Raw genomic sequence first — 23,206 nt, 5'->3', positions numbered from 1 at the left:
TCTTTCCCACTATTGTTTCCCTCTATTTCTTTGCATTGTTCACTTAAAAAGGCTTTCTTACCTCTCCCTGCTATTCTCTGGAACTCTGCATTCAGATGGGTATATCTTTTCTTTTCTCATTTGCCTTTTGCTTCTCTTCTTTTCTCAGCTATTCGTAAGGCCTCCTCAGACAACCACTTTGCCTTTTTGCATTTCTTTTTCTTGGGGGTGGTTTTGTTCACTGCCTCCTATACGATGTAACGAATTTCTGTCCATAGGTCTTCAGGCACTCTATTAGATCTAATCCCTTCAATCTATTTGTCATTTCCACTGTATAATTATAAGGGATTTTATTTTGGTCATACCTGAATGGCCGAGTGGTTTTCCCTACATTCTTCTATATTCTTGTAGTATATTTATTTCATAGATAGTAGTTTGTACTTCTTAATCTCCTACCCCTTTCTTGTCTCTTCCTCCCCTTCCCTCTCCCCACTGATAATCACTAGTTTGTTCTCTGTATCTGTGAATCTGTTTCTGTTTTATGTTCACTAATTTGTCTTACTTTTTAGATTTCACATATAAGTAATACCATACAGTATTTGTCTTTCTCTGACTTATTTCTTGTACTGATTTCAAGTTCATCTGTGTTGTTGCAGATGGCAAAATTTTATTCTTTTTTTATGGGTGAGTATTACTCCATTGTGTATACGTACAGATACTGCATCTTCTCTATCCATTCATCTATTGAAGGACATTGAGGGTGCTTCCATATCTTGGCAATTATAAATAATGTTTCTATGAACACTGGGGTGTATGTATCTTTTCCAATTAGCCTTTTCTGTTTTTTTGTTTTTTTTTTTCCAGATAAATACCCAGAAATAGAACTACTATAAAATATGGCAATAGAACTATAAAATAGCTTTTAGTTTTTAGAGAAACACCCATACTGTTTTCCATAGTGACCTCCCTGATTTACATTCCCACCAACAGTGTACAAGGGTTCTCTTTTCTCCATTTACTCACCAACATTTGTTATTTGTGGTCTTTTTGATGACAGCCATTTTGACGAGTGTGAGGTGATATTTGGGGCTTCCCTGGTAGCTCAGCTCATGAAGTCCACCTGCAATGCAGGAGACCCCGGCAGGAGATCCTGGTTCGATTCCTGTGTCGGGAAGATACCTTGGAGAAGGGATAGGCTACCTACTCCAGTATTCTTGGGCTTCCCTGCTGGCTCAGATGGTAAAGAATCCGCCTGTAGTTCAGGAGACCTGGGTTGGGAGGAACCCCTGGAGGGAGGCATGGCAACCCACTCCAGTATTCTTGCCTGCAGAATCCCCATGAACAGAGAAGCCTGGTGGGCTGCAGTCCATAGGGTCACAAGAGTTGGACATGACCAAGTGACATACGTATGAGGTGTTATTTCACTGTGGTTTTAACTTACACTTCTTTGATGATTAATGATGTTGAGCATCTTTTTCTGTGCCTGTTGGCCATTTGTGTGTCTTCTTTGCAAAAATTTCTATCCAGACTTTCTGCTCATATTTAATTGGGTTTTTTTTTTTTTTTTTTGATGTTGAGTTGGATGAGCCATTTATTTATGCTGGATATTAATCCCTTATCAGTCATATCATTTGCAAATATTTTCTCCCATTCAGTAGGCTGTCTTTTGGTTTTCTTGATGGCTCCCTTTGCTATGCAAAAATTTTAAGTCTAATTAGGTCTCATTTATTTATTTTTGTTTTATTTCCTTCAGGAGACAGATCCAAAAAAATACTGCTACAATTTATGTCAAATAGTGTTCTATGTTTTCTTCATATATCAAAGTATTTTATTTATTTATTTATTTTTTCTTTTTTTTTTGGAATATCAAAGTATTTTAAAAGATTTCTCAGCTCTTGGTTTATCATGCCCATGACTGCATTCATTGCCCTATTCTAGAACTATTTACTCTTGATATATCCCTGAGAGCACAGAGCTATACACAAGAAGTGAATTTATACTTTTACCATCCAGCAAGTCACACTGCATGACCGACAACTGATGATTTAAAATGTATTATTAATATAGTATCCAATTTACAAAAAGCTTAAAATCAGAGTGCTGCTTCTTTTGTTGCTCTTTAAATAATTTATGCATGCCTTTGGTTTCAAACTGATGAATCATCTCATTTCAGTCTGCTATTTAGAGGAACACTGAATAATTATGATAAAAATGGTTGCAAAGTAAAGTAGCCCCTCTTAAAATAGTTTTTGTGTTTTTTTTTTAAAGAATAGGTTTATACTGAGAAAAAAATGCAAAGAGCTAGTGACAGATCTTTGAAGTAGAATCCTTGGAAATGTCCCTAAAGCAAAAGATCAACGTAAGACTGTATAAGACTGTAAAAAGGATATTGAAAAGGAAGATTCAGAAAAAAAAATCCTATCAAGACACTGAAAAAGATTCTCTGCTTCATCAAACTTTAATCAGACCCCTGGAACTTCTCCTAAGCCTATCTATGGATTTCTTTGTAAAATTCAGTTTTAGTAAGAAACTTGCTAAGTCAGCTTAGCATAAACCATTTTCCCTCTCATTATATGATCATTCTGGACATCCGATCAAGTTCTGAATTCTCCACCATCCCCCAGGTGATGTCTAATCACTCAGGTCTGTCTTCAGCAAGAATCCTATTAGGTCAGCTGACTCAGAATCCCCCTTTATCCCTGATGTTCCCTCTTGGTAACTTCCTACTCACTGATCTCCACTCTGCTCCTTGGTGATAAATTCCCATGTGTCCATGTAATATTCAGAGAAGCCTCTAATCTCCCTCTCCACTGCAAGACTCCACTGCAGTGGTCTCTATACTTTAAATAAAGGACTCTTCAACAAGTGTCATGAAATTTTTTTTAAGAACTCGGAAGCAAAATATAAATACTAGCTGATGAATTTATGTAGTAAATAAAGAGGAAGGGTAAAATATAAGTAACACAATATATAAAGACTTAGAAGCCTTGGAAACAGCCCTGTAGCCAAAAAAGAAAACAACAAACCCTGTCATGTATGATACTAAAATTTGCTCAGATTAAAAAATTAGGATTACTAAACAAATAGTAAAAATATGAGGTGGATTATAAACACCAGCTAATGAACTTATATAATGAATAAAGGAAGGAGCAAAATACACATGGCTGAACATTTCTCCTGGTAGGCAAAATGGAAAAGCACAAAAGACAAGGATAAATATTAACTTTCAGGATATAACTAGCATCTCATTCTTTGAGACAAAAATGCCCAGTTTAATTTTATTTTCCAAACAGGGAAATGGGCATCTGCTTAAAAAGTTACTATGAAGTCCACACATTCCTCATCTTGTTAAATCATTTTTCTTTACATTATTAAACCTCATTTATTAAGTATAATCTTACCAAAGAAGAGTACATTTGCTGAAATACTAAAGACTGCTTATTTGTTTTTGTTTTGTAAGTAGCATATGAGTTTCTAACAGTTGATCAATCATTTGCATAGTCATGGTTATAAATCCCTTTACCCTGTAACCGATTCTGAGATCTATTCTCTTTCAGTCAGACTACAATCTAGGTGAAAACGTAATGTTTTCAGACTACAACTCAGCTAAAAATGTAATTCTTGATGCTCTGTGTGGAAATGGGAAAATTTGAGATTATATGTAAGATTAAAAGCAATAAAATATGGCAGGAAGATTTTAAACCTGAAATCTTTCCTCCTAAGCACTCCTTGCTTCCTTTCCCTACTTTATTTTTCTTCACAAACCTTATCACTTTCTGATAGATTATTTATTTTATATATTAATAAGTTCCTTGTTTGCTTTCTCATGCTGAAAGCAGGGATTTTTGTTATTTTGTTCATTGTTAAACTCCCAATGAACAGGACAGTGTCATATATAGTATGGGTTCCATAAATATTTTCCAAATGCATGAATGAGCACTCTAATGCTATCAAAAGGAAATAAAAACCATTTAAATTAAGTATCTGCCCATGTCAAACTGATTCAAAAAATTAGGATAATTTATAAACATGAGAGAAAATGAATGAACTGATGACTTAGTCATCCACTTGTGAAAAATAAAACACTGTTTCTAGTACAATCATCTGGAAAGTCTGAATCCCCATAATGGTCAACATCTCTTACTGCATATCAAGTTCAGTGTTTATAAAACAAGGATAGCTCTTCACTGGAGGGTAAAACTCTACAAATTAACTAAGGTAAGTAAGTGAGTAAAATTTTCAGTCAATAGCTATTTACTTCCATCTCATAAGCAGCGTATTAATTCTCTCTGCAACCTTCCTCCCCAAGACTTTAGTATAAACACTTGCATTTCTACAGGAAAGAAAGATTTCATCCTGAACATATAACTTTTCCACCTTTCTAGTAAATCATCCTCTTTCACTGTCTTCATTAGAGTTGAAGCAACCTACTTAAATAAGAGAGTTCAATCAAATAAAGCCTTTTAAAAATCCACAGTTCACTTTACTGCATAGTATTCTTTTTCCAAATATGTAAAAGAATGCTGGTACTGAAGATTTTCCACACCTTTCCACAGTCCTTATGAATTAGACATCATGAACATGGTGCCAGAAATAACTGCTAAGCTAAGTCACTTCAGTCGTGTCCGACTCTGTGCGACCCCATAGACGGCAGCCCACCAGGCTCCCCCAACCCTGGGATTCTCAGGCAAGAACACTGGAGTGGGTTGCCATTTCCTTCTCCAATGCGTGAAAGTGGAAAGTGAAAGTGAAGTTGCTCAGTCGTGTCTGACTCTTCGCGACCCCATGAACGGCAGCCTACCAGGTTCCTCCGCCCATGGGATTTTCCAGGCAAGGGTACTGGAGTGGGGTGCCATTGCCTTCTCTGAGAAATAAGGAAACCCAGGTTTTAATCCTAACTCTGCTACTAATCCAAGCTTGTACACTTACCAACAGGTAATGATGACACTGTTTCAGGGTTGGGCTCTTTGATCTCAATCTTTGGTTCATGAAACTCTTCATGAGGCAAGATGGCACCTGAGAATGTACCTTGCTTCCCAGGGTATTATCTTATCTTCTTTTGGGTCCAACCCTCTTCACACAGCCCAGGGTGAGGCAGGGGTGAGGCATCTGAGAGTTCTTTCATTCTGAAAGACCTCATCAGATTGGTATGACAGGCTGTTGCTGAACTCTCTTATATTCAGTATTTTAGGTTATTCAAAATTTCTTAGGGGGCTACCAAAGTAAAACATCCAGCTCAATAGCAACAAAAGGCACACATCACCTTTGTATTAGAGTGACAGAGCCAGGTATATATAGTACAATGGTTAAGTGCTTGGGCTCTGAATTAGTAGACCTAAGTTTGAATCCTAGTTTCACCACTTCCTAGCTGTGTGATCCTAAAGCAAGCTGTTGATCATCTCTGAGCCTCCAGCATAAAATGGGTACAACATATAGGTTTATATGTAGGGATATGCTTATATAAGGATCAAAGAACTAATATACTTAATGCAGTCAGCAAAGAAGCTAGTGCAGACCAGCTTAATAATACTAGCTATTATCAGCAGTATCTCCACAACTAACACTCTCTTGGCATGGAGAAGGCTCCACTGGCAGCAGAGGCACTGCTTTTGAAAGCAGGGAAAAAAAGGGGGGGGGGGCTACAAGGAAGGATAATTAAGTAAAGCAATGATGAAAATTTCCAAATTTTTTGACTGAGATCTGAAAGGAGGTGGATATTTATAATAATAAATACAAGCATACCTCATTTCATTGCACTTCAAAGATACTGCATTTTATACAAATTGAAAGTGGCAACCTGTGCTGTCAGAGGATCCTTAGCATTTTTTAGCAATAAAGTATTTTAAATTAAGGTAACTGTATTGTTTTTTTAGACATAATGCTATTGCACACTTAAGAGACAACAGCATAGTGTAAATATATGCACTGGCAAACCGAAAACTTCTTGCTTTATTGGGATATTCACTTTACTGTGGTAATCGGGAACCAAAATCACAGTATCTCTGAGGTATGCCTGTACTATACTCTGAAAGCAAAGGAAATGGTGATATATACAGTATTGTGACTATTTTCCTTAATTCATTGTTGTTGTTGCTTAGTCACTAAGTTGTGTCTGATTGTTTGCATTGGAAGACAGAGTCTTAACTACTGGACCACTGGAGAAGTTCCTGCATCTGACTCTGCAATCCCACGGACTTAGCCTGCCAGGCTCCTCTGTCCATGGGATTTTCCTAGACAAGAATACTGGAGAGGGTTGCCATTTCCTACTCTCGGGGATATTCCCGACCCAGGGATGGAACTTTTGTCTCCTATATCAGCAGATGGATTCTTTACTGATGGGGCTTCCCTGGTAGTTCAGTTGGTAAAGAATCTGCCTGCAATGCAGGAGACTCTGGTTTGATTCCTGGGTTGGGAAGATCCACTGGAGAAGGGATAGGCTACCCACTCCAGTATTCTTGGGCTTCCCTTGTGGCTCAGCTGGTAAAGAATCTGCCTACAATGTGGGAGACCTGGGCTCGATCTATGGGTTGGGAAGATCCCCTGGAGAGGAGAAAGGCTACCCATTCCAGTATTCTTGCCTGGAGAACTGCATGGACTGAAGAGTCCATGGGGTCACAAAGAGTTGGAGACAACTGAGCAACTTTCCCTTTCACCAGAGAAGCCTTTCTTAATTCATATACACCCTCTTTCGTCCTTTCGTTCACCACTCCATTTTGTGCACCCAATCTCCATCAGTCTTTTACCATTTCTTTGCCACTGCTTGGCTTTTCCCTTTTCTTCTCTGAGCATCTTTAAGAAAATCACAGATGTTATAGAATGTTAGTGTGTTTTCAGATCAGAAAAGAGGCAAATGATTCCAAATGTGCAAGCATTCTAAGTGGTCAGGAATGAACTAAATTTCAAAATTGCCAATTTCCAATTCAAAACCTTTCCAACTTAACATATTCCCCATTACTAGTCTTTGAGTTCTCTTCTTATAAAATACTCCTTTATTACACATCTGTATTCACCTCCTGCCAAAGCAGAAGATTCAGGTTTGCTCCCTGGTCTGGGGAGATCCCTTAGAAAAGGAAATGGCTACCCATCAGCATTCTTGCCTAGGAAATCCCATGGACAGAGGAACCTGTGTGGGCTACAGTTCAGTTCAGTTCAGTTTGGTCACTCAATGGTGTCTGACTCTTTGAGACCCCATGAACTGTAGCACTCCAGGCAGGGCCATCACCAACTCCCAAAGGTTACTCAAACTCATGTCCACTGAGTCAGTGACGCCATCCAACCATCTCATCCTCTTTCAACCCCTTCTCTTCCTTCCTGCCTTCAATCTTTCCCAGCATCGGAGTCTTTTCAAATGAGTCAGTTCTTTCCATCAGATGGCCAAAGAATTGGAGTTTCAACTTCAGCATCAGTACTTCCAATGAATATTCAGGACTGATTTCCTTTAGGATGGACTGGTTGGATCTCCTAGCAGTTCAAGGGACTCTCAAGAGTCTTCTTCAACACCACAGTTCAAAAGCATCAATTCTTTGAAGCTCAACTTTCTTTATAGTCCAACTCTCACGTCCATACATGACTACTGGAAAAACCATAGCTTTGACTAGATGGACCTTTGATGGCAAAGTAATGTCTCTGCTTTTTAATATGCTGTCTAGGTTGGCCATAACTTTATTTCCAAGAACAAGCGTCTTTTAATTTCATGGCTGCAGTCACCATCTACAGTGATTTTGGGGCCCCCAAAAATAAAGTCTCTCACTCTTTCCATTGTTTTCCCATCTATTTCCCATGAAGTGATGGGCCCCGATGCCATGATCTTAGCTTTCTGTATGTTGAGTTTTAAGCCAACTTTTTCACTCTCCTCTTACACTTTCATCAAGAGGCTCTTTAGTTCTTCACTTCCTGCCATATGGCCGGTGTCATCTGCATATCTGAGGTTACTGATATTTCTCCCGGCAATCTTTGGCAATCTTAATTCCAATTTGTGCTTCATCCAGCCCAGTGTTTCTCATGATGTATTCTGCATATAAGTTAAATAAGTAGGGTGACAATATACAGCCTTGACGTACGCCTTTCCCTATTTGGAACCAGTCTGCTATTCCATGTCCGGTTCTAACTGTTGCTTCCTGACCCGCATATAGGTTTCTCAAGAGGCAGGTCAGGTGGTCTGGTATTCCCATCTCTTTCAGAATTTTCCAGAGTTTGTTTTGATCCACACAGTCAAAGGCTTGGCAAAACTTATTAGCCTTTGCCCTATTTCATTCTGTACTCCAAGATCAAATTTGCCTGCTACTCCAGGTGATTCTTGACTTTCTACTTTTGCATTCCCATCCCCTATAATGAAAAGGACACCTTTTTTGGGTGTTAGTTCTAAAAGGTCTTGTAGGTCTTCACAGAACTATTTAACTTCAGCTTCTTCAGCATTACTGGTCAGGGGAAAGACTTGGATTATTGTGATATTGAATGGTTTGCCTGGGAAACGAACAGAGATCATTCTGTCGTTTTTGAGATTGCATCTAAGTATTGCATTTCAGACTCTTTTGTTGACTATGATGGCTATTGCCTACTTGTAAGGGATTCCTGCCCGCAGTGGTAGATATAATGGTCATCTGAGTTAAATTCACCCATTCCAGTCCATTTTAGTTCACTGTTTCCTAAAATGTTGATGTTTACTCTTGCCATCTCCTGTTTGACCACTTCCAATTCATGGACCTAACATTCCAGGTTCCTATGCAATACTGCTCTTTACAGCATTGGACTTTGCTTCTATCACCAATCACATCCACAACTGGCTATTGTTTTTGCTTTGGTGTGGCACTGGAATGGCTGTGAGGAGGTACCCCACGTTCAAGGTCAGAGAAGCCCCAGCAAGACAGTAGGTGCTGGAGTGGTGGTTGCGTGGCGGTGGAGTAGCTGCGAGGAGATACCCCACATCCAAGGGCAAAAGTGAAGCCCTAGCAAGGTGCTAGGAGGGGCGAATTTGCGTTTAGAGTCAAACCCCATTCCCACCAGAAATGCTCAGAGGGCTCAAACAAACTGTGTGCACACCAGGACCTACAGACCCCACAGAGACCGAGACAGAACTGTTTGAGTGTTCCTGTGGAGGTATGGGTCTGTAGTGGACTGCTGCAGGGGCAGGGCCCAGAGGCCCTGCGTATGCATAAGCCCTCTTGGAGGAAGTTGCCTAACCCTAACAGAGCTGCCAGAACTTACACAGGACTGGAAACAGACTCTTGGATGGCACAAATGGAACCCTGTGTGCACCAGGACCCAGGAGAAAGGAGCAGTGACCCCGCAAGAGACTGACCCAGACTTGCCTGGGAGTTTCCAGGAGTCTCTGGCAGAGGCGTGGGTCAGTGGTGGCCTGCTGCAGGGTTGGGGGTACCGAGTGTAGCAGTACACGCATGGGATCTTTTGAAGGAGGCCACCATTTTCTTCATTACCTCCACCACAGTTTGGCCCTAGGTAAATAGCAGGGAGGGAACACAGCTCCACCCATCAACAGAAAATTGGATTAAAGACTGAGAGGAGCAACCACACATCCAAGGAGCAGCGGCTGCACAGGCACGGGAGGGCCACGAGGAGCTACTCCATGTTCAAGGTCAGGAAGGGCAGCCATGAGGAGATACCCTTCGTCAAAGGTAAGAGAAACCCGAGTGAGATGGTAGGTGTTGCGAGAGGGCATCAGAGGGTAGACACACTGAAACCATAATCACAGAAAACTAGCTAATCTGATCACACGGACCACGGCCTTGTCTAACTCAATGAAACTAAGCCATGCCGTGTGGGGCCACCCAAGACAGATGGGTCATGGTGGAGAGGTCTGACAGAATGCTGTCCACTGGAGAAGGGAATGGTAAACCACTTCAGTATTCTTGCCTTGAGAACCCCATGAACAGTATGAAAGGGCAAAATGACAGGATACTGAAAAAGGAACTCCCCAGGTCGGTAAGTGCCCGATATGCTACTGGATATCAGTGGAGAAATAACTCCACAACAAATGAAGGGATGGAGCCAAAGCAATACCCAGTTGTGGATATGACTGGTGATAGAAGCAAGGTTTGATACTGTAAAGAGCAATAATGCATAGGAACCTGGAATGTTACGTCCACGAACCAAAGCAAATTGGAAGTGGTCAAACAGGAGATGGCAAGAGTGAACGTTGACATTCTAGGAATCAGCGAACTAAAATGGACTGGAATGGGTGAATTTAACTCAGATGACCATTATATCTACTACTGTGGGCAGGAATCCCTTAGAAGAAATGGAGTAGCCATCATGGTCAACAAAAGAGTCTGAAATGCAGTACTTGGATGCAATCTCAGAAATGACAGAATGATCTCTGTTCATTTCCAAGACAAACCATCCAATATCACGGTAATCCAAGCCTATGCCCCAACCAGTAATGCTGAAGAAGTTGAAGTTGAACGGTTCTAAGAAAACCTACAAGACCTTTTAGAACTAACACCCCAAAAAGATGTTCTTTTCATTATAGGGGACTGGAATGCAAAAGTAGGAAGTCAAGAAACACCTGAAGTAACAGGCAAATTTGGCTTTGGAATACGGAATGAAGCAGGGCAAAGGCTAATAGAGTTTTGCCAAGAGAACGCATTGGTCATAGCAAACACCTTCTTCCAACGACACAAGAGAAGACTCTATACATGGACATCACCAGATGGTCAACACTGAAATCAGATTGATTATATTCTTTGCAGCCAAAAATGGAGAAGCTCTATACACTCGGCAAAAACAAGACCAGGAGCTGACTGTGGCTCAGATCATGAACTCCTTATTGCCAACAGACTTAAACTGAAGAAAGTAGGGAAACCCACTAGACCATTCAGGTATGACCTAAATCAAATCCCTTATGATTATACAGTGGAAGTAAGAAATAGATTTAAGGGACTAGATCTGATAGAGTGCCTGATATAGTCATGACACTGTACAGGAGACAGAGATGAGGACCATTGCCATAGAAAAGAAATGCAAAAAAGCAAAATGGCTGTCTGAGGAGGCCTTACAAATAGCTGTGAAAAGAAGAGAAGAGAAAAGTAAAGGAGAAAAGGAAAGATATTCCCATTTGAATGCAGAGTTCCAAAGAATAGCAAGGAGAGATAAGAAAGCCTTCCTCAGTGATCAATGCAAAGAAATAGAGGAAAACAATAGAGTGGGAAAGATTAGAGATCTCTTTAAGAAAATTAGAGATACCAAGGGAACATTTCATGCAAAGATGGGTTTGATAAAGGACAGAAATGGTATGGACCTAACAGAAACAGAAGATATTTAGAAGAGGTGGCAAGAACACACAGAAGAACTATACAAAAAAAAAAGTTTCACGACCCAGGTAATCACAATGGTGTGATCACTGACCTAGAGCCAGATATCCTGGAATGTGAAGTCAAATGGGCCTTAGAAAGCATCCCTATGAACAAAGCTAGTGGAGGTGATGGGATTCCAGTTGAGCTATTTCAAATCCTGAAAGCTGATGCTGTGAAAGTGCTGCACTCAACATGCCAGCAAATTTGGAAAACTCAGCAGTGGCCACAGTATTAGAAAAGGTCAGTTTCCATTCCAATCCCAAAGAAAGGCAATGCCAAAGAATGCTCAAACTACTGCACAATTGCACTCATCTCACATGCTAGTAAAGTAATGCTCAAAATTCTCCAAGCCAGGTTCAGCAATACGTGAACCATGAACTTCCAGATGTTCAAGCTGGTTTTAGAAAAGGCAGAGGAACCAGAGATCAAATTGCCAACATCTGCTGCATCATCAAAAAAGCAAGAGAGTTCCATAAGAGCATATATTTCTGCTTTATTGACTATGCCAAAGCCTTTGACTGTGTGGATCACAATAAACTGTGGAAAATTCTGAAAGAGATGGGAATACCAGACCACCTGACCTGCCTCTAGAAACCTATATGCAGGTCAGGAAGCAACAGTTAGAACTGGACATGGAACAACAGACTGGTTCCAAATAGGAAAAGGAGTACGTCAAGGCTGTATATTGTCATCCTGCTTATTTAACTTCTATGCAGAGTACATCATGAGAAACCCTGGGCTGGAAGAAGCACAAGCTGGAATGGAAGAAGCACAAGCTGGAATCAAGATTGCTGCGAGAAATATCAACAACCTCAGATACACAGATGACACCACCCTTATGGCAGAAAGTGAAGAGGAACTCAAAAGCCTCTTGATGAAAGTGAAAGAGGAGACTGAAAAAGCTGGCTTAAAGCTCAAAATTCAAAAAACGAAGATCATGGCATCCCATCCCATCACTTCATGGGAAATAGATGGGGAAACAGTGGAAGCAGTGTCAGACTTTAATTTTTTGGGGCTCCAAAATCACTGCAGTTGGTGACTGCAGTCATGAAATTAAAAGACGCTTACTCCTTGGAAGGAAAGTTATGACCAACCTAGATAGTATATTGAAAAGCAGAGATAATACTTTGCCAACAAAGGTCCGTCTAGTCAAGGCTATGGTTTTTCCAGTAGTCATGTATGAATGTAAGAGATGGACTGTGAAGAAAGCTGAGTGCCGAAGAATTGATGCTTTTGAACTGTGGTGTTAGAGAAGACTCTTGAGAGTCCCTTGGACTGCAAGGAGGTCCAACCCATCTATCCTAAAGGAGATCAGTCCTGGGTGTTCATTGGAAGGACTGATGCTAAAGCTGAAACTCCAGTACTTTGGCCACCTCATGGGAAGAGATGACTCATTGGAAAAGACCCTGATGCTAGGAAGGATTGGGGGCAGGAGGAGAAGGGGACGACAGAGGATGAGATGGCTCGATGGCATCACTGACTGGATGGATGTGAATCTGAGTGAACTCCAGGAGTTGGTGATGGACAGGGAGGCCTGGTGTGCTCTGATTCACGGGGGTCGCAAAGAATCGGACACAACTGAGCGACTGAACTGAACTGAACTGAGCATGGCCCCACCCATCAGAACAAGACCCAGTTTCCCTCTCAGTCAGTCTCTCCCAACAGGAAGCTTCCAGAAGCCTCTTATCCTTCTCCATCAGAGGGCAGACAGGGTGAAAATCATAATCACAGAAAACTAACAAATCTGATCACAGCCTTGTCTAACTCAATGAAACTATGTCTAACTCAATGAAACTATGAGCCATGCTGTATAGGGCCACCCAAGATGGATGGGTCATGGTGGAGAGTTCTGACAAAATGCGGTCCACTGGAGAAGGGAATGGCAAACCACTTCAGTATTCTTGCCTTGAGAACCCCATGAACCATATGAAAATGGGCTACAGTCTGCATGGTTGCAAAGAATCTGACAGGACTGAGATACATACAGGCATTCATCTAAAATCAAGAATTCCCTTAAACCCAAATAAGTGTTTTCAATTCTAACCATATTCAAATATTTTCTGAATGGGATCATCTACCATAAAGAATGATAGGGTTTATCTTTATTTTTGGTTGTTTTGTAATTTCTGCACCTGATACTTAAAAGTACAAAACGGTGGCATGGGTCGAATTGTGTCTCCCTAAGATAAATGCTGAAATCTTAATCCCAACACCTGTGAGTTTGATCTTATTTGGAAATAGATCTTGGCAGATGTTAAGATGAGGCCATTAGGGTAGGCCCTAAACCAACATGACTGGTGTCCTTATAAGAAAAGAGATTTGAACACAGACATAGAGGGATAGTAGCCATGTGAAGTAGAGGTGGAGACTGAGTTCTGTTACTATAAGCCAAATACTGCCTGGGCCACAGGAAGTTGGAAAACACAAGAAAGGATCCTCTCCTACAGGCCTTGGAAGGAGCACGGCGCTGCCAACATTTTGATTTTGGACTTACAGCTTCCAGAACTATGAAAGAATAAATTTGTCATTTTAAGCCACCAAGTTTGTAGTACTTTGTTACAGCAGTCCTAGGAAACTAATACAGACAGTGAAGGCATAACTTTTCTAATTCCATTAGACAGTATTAGCATTATATTTAAACAGTCATTTAAAACTATTCCTAAGCGCACATTACTTTAATAAGAAAAAATCTCTTTTGCATTTTCTTACATGATGGAATTAAAAGTCAAATACTTGTTGTCAACTCATATTTCAAGTGGATTAATTTGGTTTTCAAAAAAGTAGTGATTGATAAAATTGTTAATAGTTACTGCTAAGTCACTTTAGTCGTGTCCGACTCTGTGCGACCCCATAGACGGCAGCCCACCAGGCTTCCCCATCCCTGGGATTTTCCAGGCAAGAACACTGGAGTGGGTTGCCATTTCCTTCTCCAATGCATGAAAGTAGAAAGTGAAAGTGAAGTCACTCAGTCATGTCCGACTCCTAGCGACCCCATGGACTGCAGCCTACCAGGCCCCTCCATCCATGGGATTTTCCAGGCAAGAGTATTGGAGTGGGGTGCCATTGCCTTCTCCGTTAATAGTTAAGCAGTCCCCATAAGAGGTGCAGAGCACTGTCCCCCACTGTTCCCTTCATTCACTCCTTCAGTCAACGACTCAAATGAAGAACATGCTTACTTGTTATTAGTTGGTCCTGTTGCCAAGACATCAGACTGTAACTTTGGAAAAAATCCTTGCTCGTATTTGCCTTGACCAATTTTCATATCAAGTAGATGTGGGTGGATTGCGGTGTGATCCATTTTCATCAGTCGCTGCTCAATTGACTGGGCTATAAATTAAATTTATAACATGTTAGAAACATTTCACTGGCTAAACTTTAAAAGATAATGCTTCCTCTACTCATGCAGTGACAAGAAACTCAATCTTTGTGATAGTCTGAAATAGATTTTTACAAAAGCTCTTCAGAAATCAGTATAATGTAAGTATAAAAAGGTTAGTTTTAAGTAAATACTAGATAATGAATTTTCATACTATTTTCTGCATGTGGCAAAAGCAGGGCAGTGGGGTTAAAAAACAATCTATAATTTAGTACTGAAACAGTTTCCCATGAGTGCGAAATTCATATTCTTAATGAAAATACGGTTCTAAGTACAACATTAAAGTAAATGATGGCAAATAAAATATCTTCCTTGAGCTGAAAGACAAATTAGGGGAGGTAAAAGCAAGCTCTATAGCCCTATGTTACTTTATTTCTTTGTGCAAAGATCCATTAAATATTCATGCTTTTCCACTTGTAAAAAACAAGGAACTGTGTAAAGTTTATTACCTTCACGTTTAGCAACAGTCTCATTCTCATTAGGAGTTATTTAAAAGTGTTCATTAGATCAAAATGAGTAATGCAGAGAAAAATAAAATAAGCAGGCATTTAGAAAATGTCCAGAGAATAAAAAACTCCCATTTGAAGAATAACATAGGCCAGAGTTAAAAAATAGAAATCACTCAATATTTCTATTTTAAAACCACTGAAAGTTGGGAGATGTTTCAAAGGCTCAGGAAAGAAACAGTGAACTATTTCTCTGGTTAAAAAAAAATCTGGGCGGATTCATTTTGATATTTGGCAAAACTAATACAATTTGTAAAGTTTAAAAATAAAAAAAAAAAAAAAGACTCATGCTTCTACTGCAAGGGGTGTGGGTTCAATCCATGGTTGCAGAACTAATATTCCACATGCCCCAGCAGTGTGGCTAAAAAATGAATAATAAATAAAAATAAAAATGCAAGTCTCCTTTAAAAAAAAAAACCTGATCTTAAATGTCTTTATCAATTACATTTATAAGAGAAAACATAATACTTGTAACCAAGGTTAGGTCTCCCATCCAGTGCCTAGAGATTACTGCTGGGGAGGACAAGCAGTAACTGTGTTTGTGTCATAAACAGAACACATTGTGGGCACTGCCAATCTTGGGAGCTGAGAGAAGTAAAAAGGTATTTTCTTATAAATATTTCATAGAATCAGTTTACTCTGCCCTATTCAATACCAGCAGATTGAGTATTGCTGGTTCTTCTCCATATATATTCTAAAGAAAATCTTTTGGGGTGGGAAGAGGTCTGTGAATGACACATTTCACTCTAGTCAAAAGAACCTACTTAAGATCATCTTATGTGAGATTGATGCCTCCCAGCCAGTGTTTGTGTTTGCAGAATTAAGAGATGTGTACAGAGGCATTATTACACTAAACTTCAAAGTGTGAGACATCTGCTTTAAGCTCTCCTAATTTTTCTTTATAACTCATATGAATTTATCCAGAACTTTTTAAAATTTCATTTTAATGTGTAACTTGTAACTTCTCTCAAAATACAGCCCATATATTCTGGACTGGGCAAAAGGGTGTCATGCTTTAATGTAGTGATATTTAATTTTCAATGATGCCCTCTGACTTGCCACAACAGTATATATATTCTTAATGCTTCCCAATATTTATAAAACACAATTAGGTTTAGGCAAATAATGCTTAGATTCATGGTGCGGAATTCTCTGAAGTCCCTGCCAATTTTATGTTCCATGAACTACTACAAAATTTCATCTCTGCCAAAAAGTGCTTCTACCCTCCCAAAAGGAAAAAAAGAAAAGTAGTGTCAGTTTTTCTGTTGGATTTAAAATGATAGAAAAACCCATCTGATATTGAGTTATTCTCCTTTAGTTAGGAAGCTCTGTAGAAACAAAAATCACAATTCACAATTAATTATCTGGGTTTATAAGACTGCCACAGGGAGCACAATGCAATGTTACATTTCAGTGACTATACCATCAGTGAATACTGAACATTCAGAAATTATTAAATGCCTGCTTCAAGAGATCATAGGCCTGTTGTTAGACTTTCAAGGGATTGTGCCAAAACTCATTTTCTGTGATCGGTAAGGAATAAGAAAACTCTGCGTTACTAGCAACTTGTGGTCTTTCTGCAAAGAAATCATGAGGTTCTGGTGCCACAATATCAGCAGCAGATAGCCTCTGCCTAAAGCGTTCACCTGCAAATCAGAATTCTTTTTAGTTAGAGGCAAAATAGAAACAAAAGCAAAACAACAAAGGACCAAAAAAAAAAAAAAGATACACAATAAAATTCAATGTCAACAACAAAATCCCAATCTCTACAGCTTCTGTTGGGAGTGAGGGTGAGGTAAGTCTTTTAAAAGATCAAAGTCTATTATCTTTTACCTGATAAAAGAAATAACTGCACCATTCATGAGAGATAGATATAGTCACAGCCAACTGCTTCCCTTTAAAGAAAGTCTTTGATAAATTAAGTTCCTAGGAGACTATTCCTAAACTTAGTTTAATCTCTTTTAAATATGGTAAGTCTATAATGGTACATTTTTAAAAGTATTATATAATTTTTGTGATGACAGTACAAGTACCAAACTCTGAGAGGCCAACAATCTATTTTAATTGAAAAAATTTTCTAGAAGCATATGAATAAAGCAATCAGTACTTAGCTTCATTTTAAAAATTCTGTCAGGAAGGGAGGAATAAAATTTGCTCAAGAAGGCATTGTACTTTTACATGGCTACTAAAGCACTGAAAGCCATACTACTTTCTGAACAGGCATAGACAATTTTGATCACTCTGCTCCCCCAACTTTCAGAAACAGAGAGGCAAATGTCACTTCCTAAAGGGCTCCGAGGATCTACCCTCATAAGTGGGATACAACAGAATGATGTTTCCTCAAGTTATCAGAAACCTCTGAAGGCTACACAAGAGACATCATTTATATACTTCTTTCCTTAAAACATGCTGGTTACAGCATCACCACACTCTTGTAATTCTGCTCTACCTCAAGTGAAGAGAGAAAGGCAAGCAACAGAAGCAGAGCAAAGAAAATCCACATTTGCTGCTTTTTGCTCAAAAAAAAAAAAAAAAGAAAAGAAGGTTGCTCTCAAACAGCTTTTACACTTGAAGAGGAAGAAATAAAAGGAAGGGGCACTCAAGTTATAAAAGTCAGTTTATTGGCAGAGAAATAAACTAAGAAAGAGTTAGGAATCGGGTATAAAAATATAAAACTATGTGGACTGGTACATTTTACATGATTATTTATTGAAAGAACAGCTTAATGTGTTAAGACTCCAGGTGCTAGAATCAGTCAAACTCTGGTTCAAATCAGGGCTTAACCAACCACTAGCTATGCAATCACAAGCAAGTGACTTCACCTCTCAGTTTTCTCAACTGTAAGATGAAGGCAGCAGTAAAACAGACAATAAAATGTGTCTATACCTCCTCATTATTATGATCAAATGCAAAACTATACATAAAACAGCAAGAGTATGTACTCAGTAAACACTATTAATATGATTATTTATTTAACTGACTATAGTATTACACTGCCAGACAAGATTGGCCAAGACTCACAATTCTCTGAGAGAAAAACTAACATCAGGGTTGGGAAGCTCTCATTTGAATACAAGAATCTAGAGGTTTAATTTCAATAGACGAAGCTATTTTAATTAATGGTACCACTAAAGTAAATAGTTTTAATTATGTAAATTAGGTAGCAACTCAAATTTACTATGTTAAATTAATACTTATTTTCCTTGGATGAAGAGAAGAAAAGGTAAAAAGCAAAAAGAGCAAAATAAGCAGCAAAACAAAAATTAATATTTTTTCATTAAGGTAATAAAGAGAATAAGACAGAAATTACAGCAACCTAATAGTTCTAATCCATTCAGTTTGTTACTGTTTTTCGTCTTCTGAGGGAATAGGAATGTCAAGTGGGAATAGGACAGACATTAGCTCACAAAACAGAACGAAACAAAACTACAGAAAGCATCTCTTGATATAGCACAAGGATTAACCAGGAAGTCTAAAACTGAAAATTAATTTTGTGGTTTATGAGGTCAACAATGTGTAAAAAGAAATGATAGTGGATTTTAAGTTAGTTTTTAAAGGCATGACAAATGTACCTGCTTCTTTTAAAGTGCTGCATTTCTGGTAAATAGATGTCCTCAAGGTGGGTGCCCTTACATTATACAGTCTTATCTTCTCAATCCGAGAGTCAAAGACTCGAAGCAAAGGATCTTTCTCCTCCCATTGAGACATAATTTTGTTATCAATAAAGGTGGCAAACATCTGTGTTTCAATGAAGCGTGAAAGAAATGGCAGGTACGGCTCTGGCTGGTCAGACAGGAAGGAAGCCTGTAATGAGACAATCAGGCAATTAGTAGTGCAAAGAGATCATCTCAATACTACATGATAAACCCCAAAATTATCTGTCGCTAAAGTCATTCCTTTTCAATAACATGCAAACTAATGTATGATATTAAAAAAATCCTTAAAACTTCACTCCCCCGCCCCCATCTTCTAAATTCATAGAATTTAGGTCACTTAAGTCATTAGCGCTGCTCCTACCTCTCAAAACTAATTTACGTTCTGGTCCTCATGACCATCATACAGAAAAGAGAGCACTGTTAATGAAAGATGGTGGATCAGTCACTACTGCTGCTACTGCTACTAAGTCACTTCAGTCGTGTCCGACTCTGTGCGACCCCATAGATGGCAGCCCACCAGGTTCCCCCGTCCCTGGGACTCTCCAGGCAAGAACATTGGAGTCGGTTGCCATTTCCTTCTCCAAGGATCAGTCGCTACACGAACGTCAATTATTCTCTTCACTTGCCGTTAAATTTGACACCTTTTCCCCAGTGAGCTGTAATTTTTTCCACTCTCTATTCCTAGACTATGCCAAATACCCCCAAGTCATGGGCAGCCAGGCGATTAATGGATACAATAATAGCATTAATATATACATAAGCAATTCTCTTAAAAAAAAAAAAAAACAACAATATGGAATTTGTGCTTATAAGTAAAATCATCTGTTCTTCAAGTAGATGTTTTCCTAGGTGCCCACAGTTAGAAACTGATGGATGAGTACTAATTCAAGATCAAACTCCATCCAAACCTGTGCTAAGAGAATAGTCTGGGCCTTAACCACTAAAAAAATCACTGCCTGGAAAACCATCCAAAGCAAGCCAAGCCTGTTGAAAACATGTACAACCAGCCACATGTCCCTGTTACCAGCTTGTCTGCGTGAATGGAATGGCTCAGGAAATTGTAATCAGCTTCTAATTCAAAGGGTTCATTTCTTTCCTTTGGTTCTTCAGGTCCATGCATGTAGAGGAATTCTAGTCACAACTTGGAACTAGCTAAAATTTGGAAGTGGACTACTATTTCAGCTACTGGGATGCCTCTGCTTTTCATTCTTTTGATTGAGTGCAATGTGGCAAAAGCCAGAAGGGGAAAGGTGGAAGTATACGTTCTGACCTATTGTTACTCTCCTCAATACTCATAGCTTTCTCCCAGCATATTTATTTAGGAAACAAATTCTGATATTTAGGATGTCTTTGAAAGACTTCCTTACAGAAATCCACTTATTCAATTTAAGTGCCTTTATAGCTTAGATGTAGTCACACAAATCCAAATAGCCAAAGAATGGTTCATAGCAGTTTCCAGAAGTCAGCACACCTCTTAAAAAGGTATTTTAGAGATAAACATCAACTTTACTTTTCATAGAGCAAACAGCCTTTTTTCCTAAATGGACCAAATGTCTGGCTTTTTGATATTCAGATCCTTGTGGGCTATATCACTTTAAGTCAGCAAAGACTTGGCTTGCAGGACTAGTATGTGATAGTTCTGTAAATTTTCCTACTGAAAAATGAGATGATTACAAGCCTTCTGGAATCCAACATGAAACTTTCATTTCTCTAGGGGTTATATAAAAAGAATTCCATTTATAGTTTGAAGCTACATAAAGATTAAGAGGAAGAATGTACCAGTGCTTGATTTAGATAAGAATTTGAATTGCTCCAAGGATAAATCATGAGTATACACAGATTAGTTCCAAGCTGGCTAGGAAAAAATGTGCAGAAATGGTTAAGCTTAATGAGAAAGGAACCTAACAGCAGGAATACATTTGGATAGGTGAAGGCCTCTTAATTTATTAAAGAAGTTTTCTCTAACATAAAGTGCATCAGAACTTAACTGTTAAATGTAGTTTATATAACTATCTAAAAAATACCTGATGAAGTCAGAAAAAAATCTTTTATACTACCCACCTTTACAGAAATATTTTGTTAATACTTATTTGGCAGATGCTCCAAGATGGTAGATTAGCCTCTTGGAACATATTAGCTTCTTTGAGAGGTCTTCCATGACACAAAGATACCATTTAGCAAAAAGCCATAATTTATTCTAATTGCAACATCATGCCTTGGCAACCATAAAGGCAAGGGACTGAACTACATCCTAGTGACCTGAAAATTAATGTACACCCCTAAGTGCTTTTGTCCTGGGCAGGGGGAGTGATGGTGGGGAGGGGAAGAAATCTGGTGAATATGTCCAGAAAAACTGGCAGAAGAACATACTGGACCTTAGAAAGAAGCCTCAACTTCAGCAGGACAATCAAAAGCTAATATCACTTTCTGTCTTCCTTTTCTGATACTTCAGAACATAGTCTAACAGTCATAAAACCTTATTTTTTCCATAAAACCTCATTTTTTCTCTTTTGATGCTGAGATAAAAATTTACTTTCTGAAAATAAACTTGTTTGTTACCTTTATATGGGCAAGTTGTGACTTCACTGTGGGAGGAAGACAAAAATCTAAGGCTTTATTAGAAAGGAATAGGCTTCATTTAACTAGACTTGATCCTAAAATATGAGTAAATAAAACTCTTACAAGGTGAGGTAGTGTTAATAGATTTGGAAAATGAATGAAATTTAAGAGTTTCTATTTCAAGTATCTTCAAAGTATAGAAAATTTAAAAATGAGGTTAAAGGCAATTTAATACATGATTCAGTGAGCAGCTTAATGAGCTAGTTCATTTACTTTCCTGTGAAATTATTTTATCTATTATAAAATAGTGGTTAAAAAAAGTTCTTAAGGGGAAGGGTGGGGGGAAAATCTGTATTTAAAAAAGTTAGCAAAATCAATAACATATAGCCTATTAAGAACCACAAAAAGGGAAACTCTGGTTGTTTTTACTTTATCAAAGTTTTGCATCTGTTCCCGGTTGGTCAGCCAGGATTCCAGGTCCTGGGCAGTCTGAATCACAAACGCTTCATAATCTGCAAACATCTGTGTAAAGCGGTTGGCAAAGACCTCTCGGAGCTGAACATTGAGCTGGTAGTCCCTTAGTTCTGCATCTTCACACTGCAGTTTTAAGTCTTTTTCTTTTTCATTCAGAGAGGCAGAGAGGTCCATTTTTTCCACAGTCACACCAGTCCGCTTGGCCAGAGCCTGGAGACGAGCTATGGTTTCGTTGCCCTTCAGTAACTCATACATGCTGATGCTATTTGCAGAGACATTGCCATTCTTCTTGTCATTGACCAAGTCTTTCAGAACCAGATTCTTGAGCTTGGTGGCACTCTCACTGCAATGTAGACTGCCCTCAGGAGGGATCCCAAACTGAAGAAGAACTTCAGAGAGTTCCTGGATAAAATCCACTTTATTGGGGAACTGTGGAAATTCTTCAGGCAACTCAATAAAATGGTTGTCAATATCTACAAAACACAAGTTAGCCTGAAAGAGAAAAAAGAAATACAAAGGTTTTAAAGTAAAGGAATATTATGTTCTAAAATATTCTTGCCAGCTATTATTAACAAAACCACAGGTTTCCACAGCCTTTTATGCTAACCTTCTCAGAGTTAAGAAATTTTTATTCTTTAAAAATAAATCCCTGTTGCCAGCACTTTCCCCTATGCAAAGGAATATATATATTTAACATATATATAAATCATTTCCTCCAGGTCTCATCAGTCTATTATAACTGATGAGGATACGACTCTGCAATATATGGCATCCAGTAAGCATTCCTTAAACAGGTAAAAGTGCACAGATTCATAGTACCTTACAAATAGGAGGCACAGGGTAAAATGCTCACTGAGCTTGAACTTTCTATGCCATTCCATTGCTCTAACACCATTTATAATTTAGAATTAATAATTGCTAAAACTTAGCAGCTATAGTATTCCAAAATGGAAAGAAACTGGCAAAGAGCATTACAGTTCACAGAAAATCCACAAATTTTCACTTTATCCAAAATTAGCTTCAACCTCTTATACAGCAAGACCATTTCAGAAGCCAGGACAAAGAGCAGGAGACAGAGACGGGTGGGGTTAGTGCCTAGACAAAGGTAAGTGACCCTTGAGTAATTCAGTCTTGACTTGAATATTTTTGAGTCAAGGAAAAGAAGAGATTGAAATAAGAGAAAATGGCTTTTTTTTTTTTTTTAATTTGCTTACACTCAAGATTTTGAATTAAAAGACTTTTAAATATCTTTCAAGTAGATAAAGAAAATTCAAGGGGCTAAGTACCTGCATAAAATTTGGATTATCCCTCAGGTACCTGATGACAATACATGCAAAAAAAAAAAAA

General features: G+C 38.8%; 1 protein-coding gene across 2 annotated transcripts in view; it reads right to left on the bottom strand.

Annotated features, from left to right (window-relative positions):
* The window catches only part of DENND5B (DENN/MADD domain containing 5B), a 221,470-nt gene that overhangs the window by 53,370 nt on the left and 144,894 nt on the right, over window positions 1–23,206 (bottom strand). For both annotated transcript variants that reach the window (XM_010860600.1, XM_010860601.1), the window contains 3 exons: window positions 21,815–22,351; window positions 18,743–18,974; window positions 14,465–14,615 (listed from right to left, as the gene is read on the bottom strand). In XM_010860600.1, coding sequence (XP_010858902.1) covers window positions 14,465–14,615; window positions 18,743–18,974; window positions 21,815–22,351 — 920 coding nt within the window. The remainder of the gene's footprint in view (window positions 1–14,464; window positions 14,616–18,742; window positions 18,975–21,814; window positions 22,352–23,206) is intronic.

The sequence above is a fragment of the Bison bison genome, unplaced genomic scaffold (genome assembly GCF_000754665.1).
Source record: "Bison bison bison isolate TAMUID 2011002044 unplaced genomic scaffold, Bison_UMD1.0 scf7180017864468, whole genome shotgun sequence".
NCBI lineage: Eukaryota > Metazoa > Chordata > Mammalia > Artiodactyla > Bovidae > Bison > Bison bison.
The sequence above is the reverse complement of the archived record's forward strand: the minus strand, read 5'-3'. Positions and strand labels throughout refer to the sequence as shown.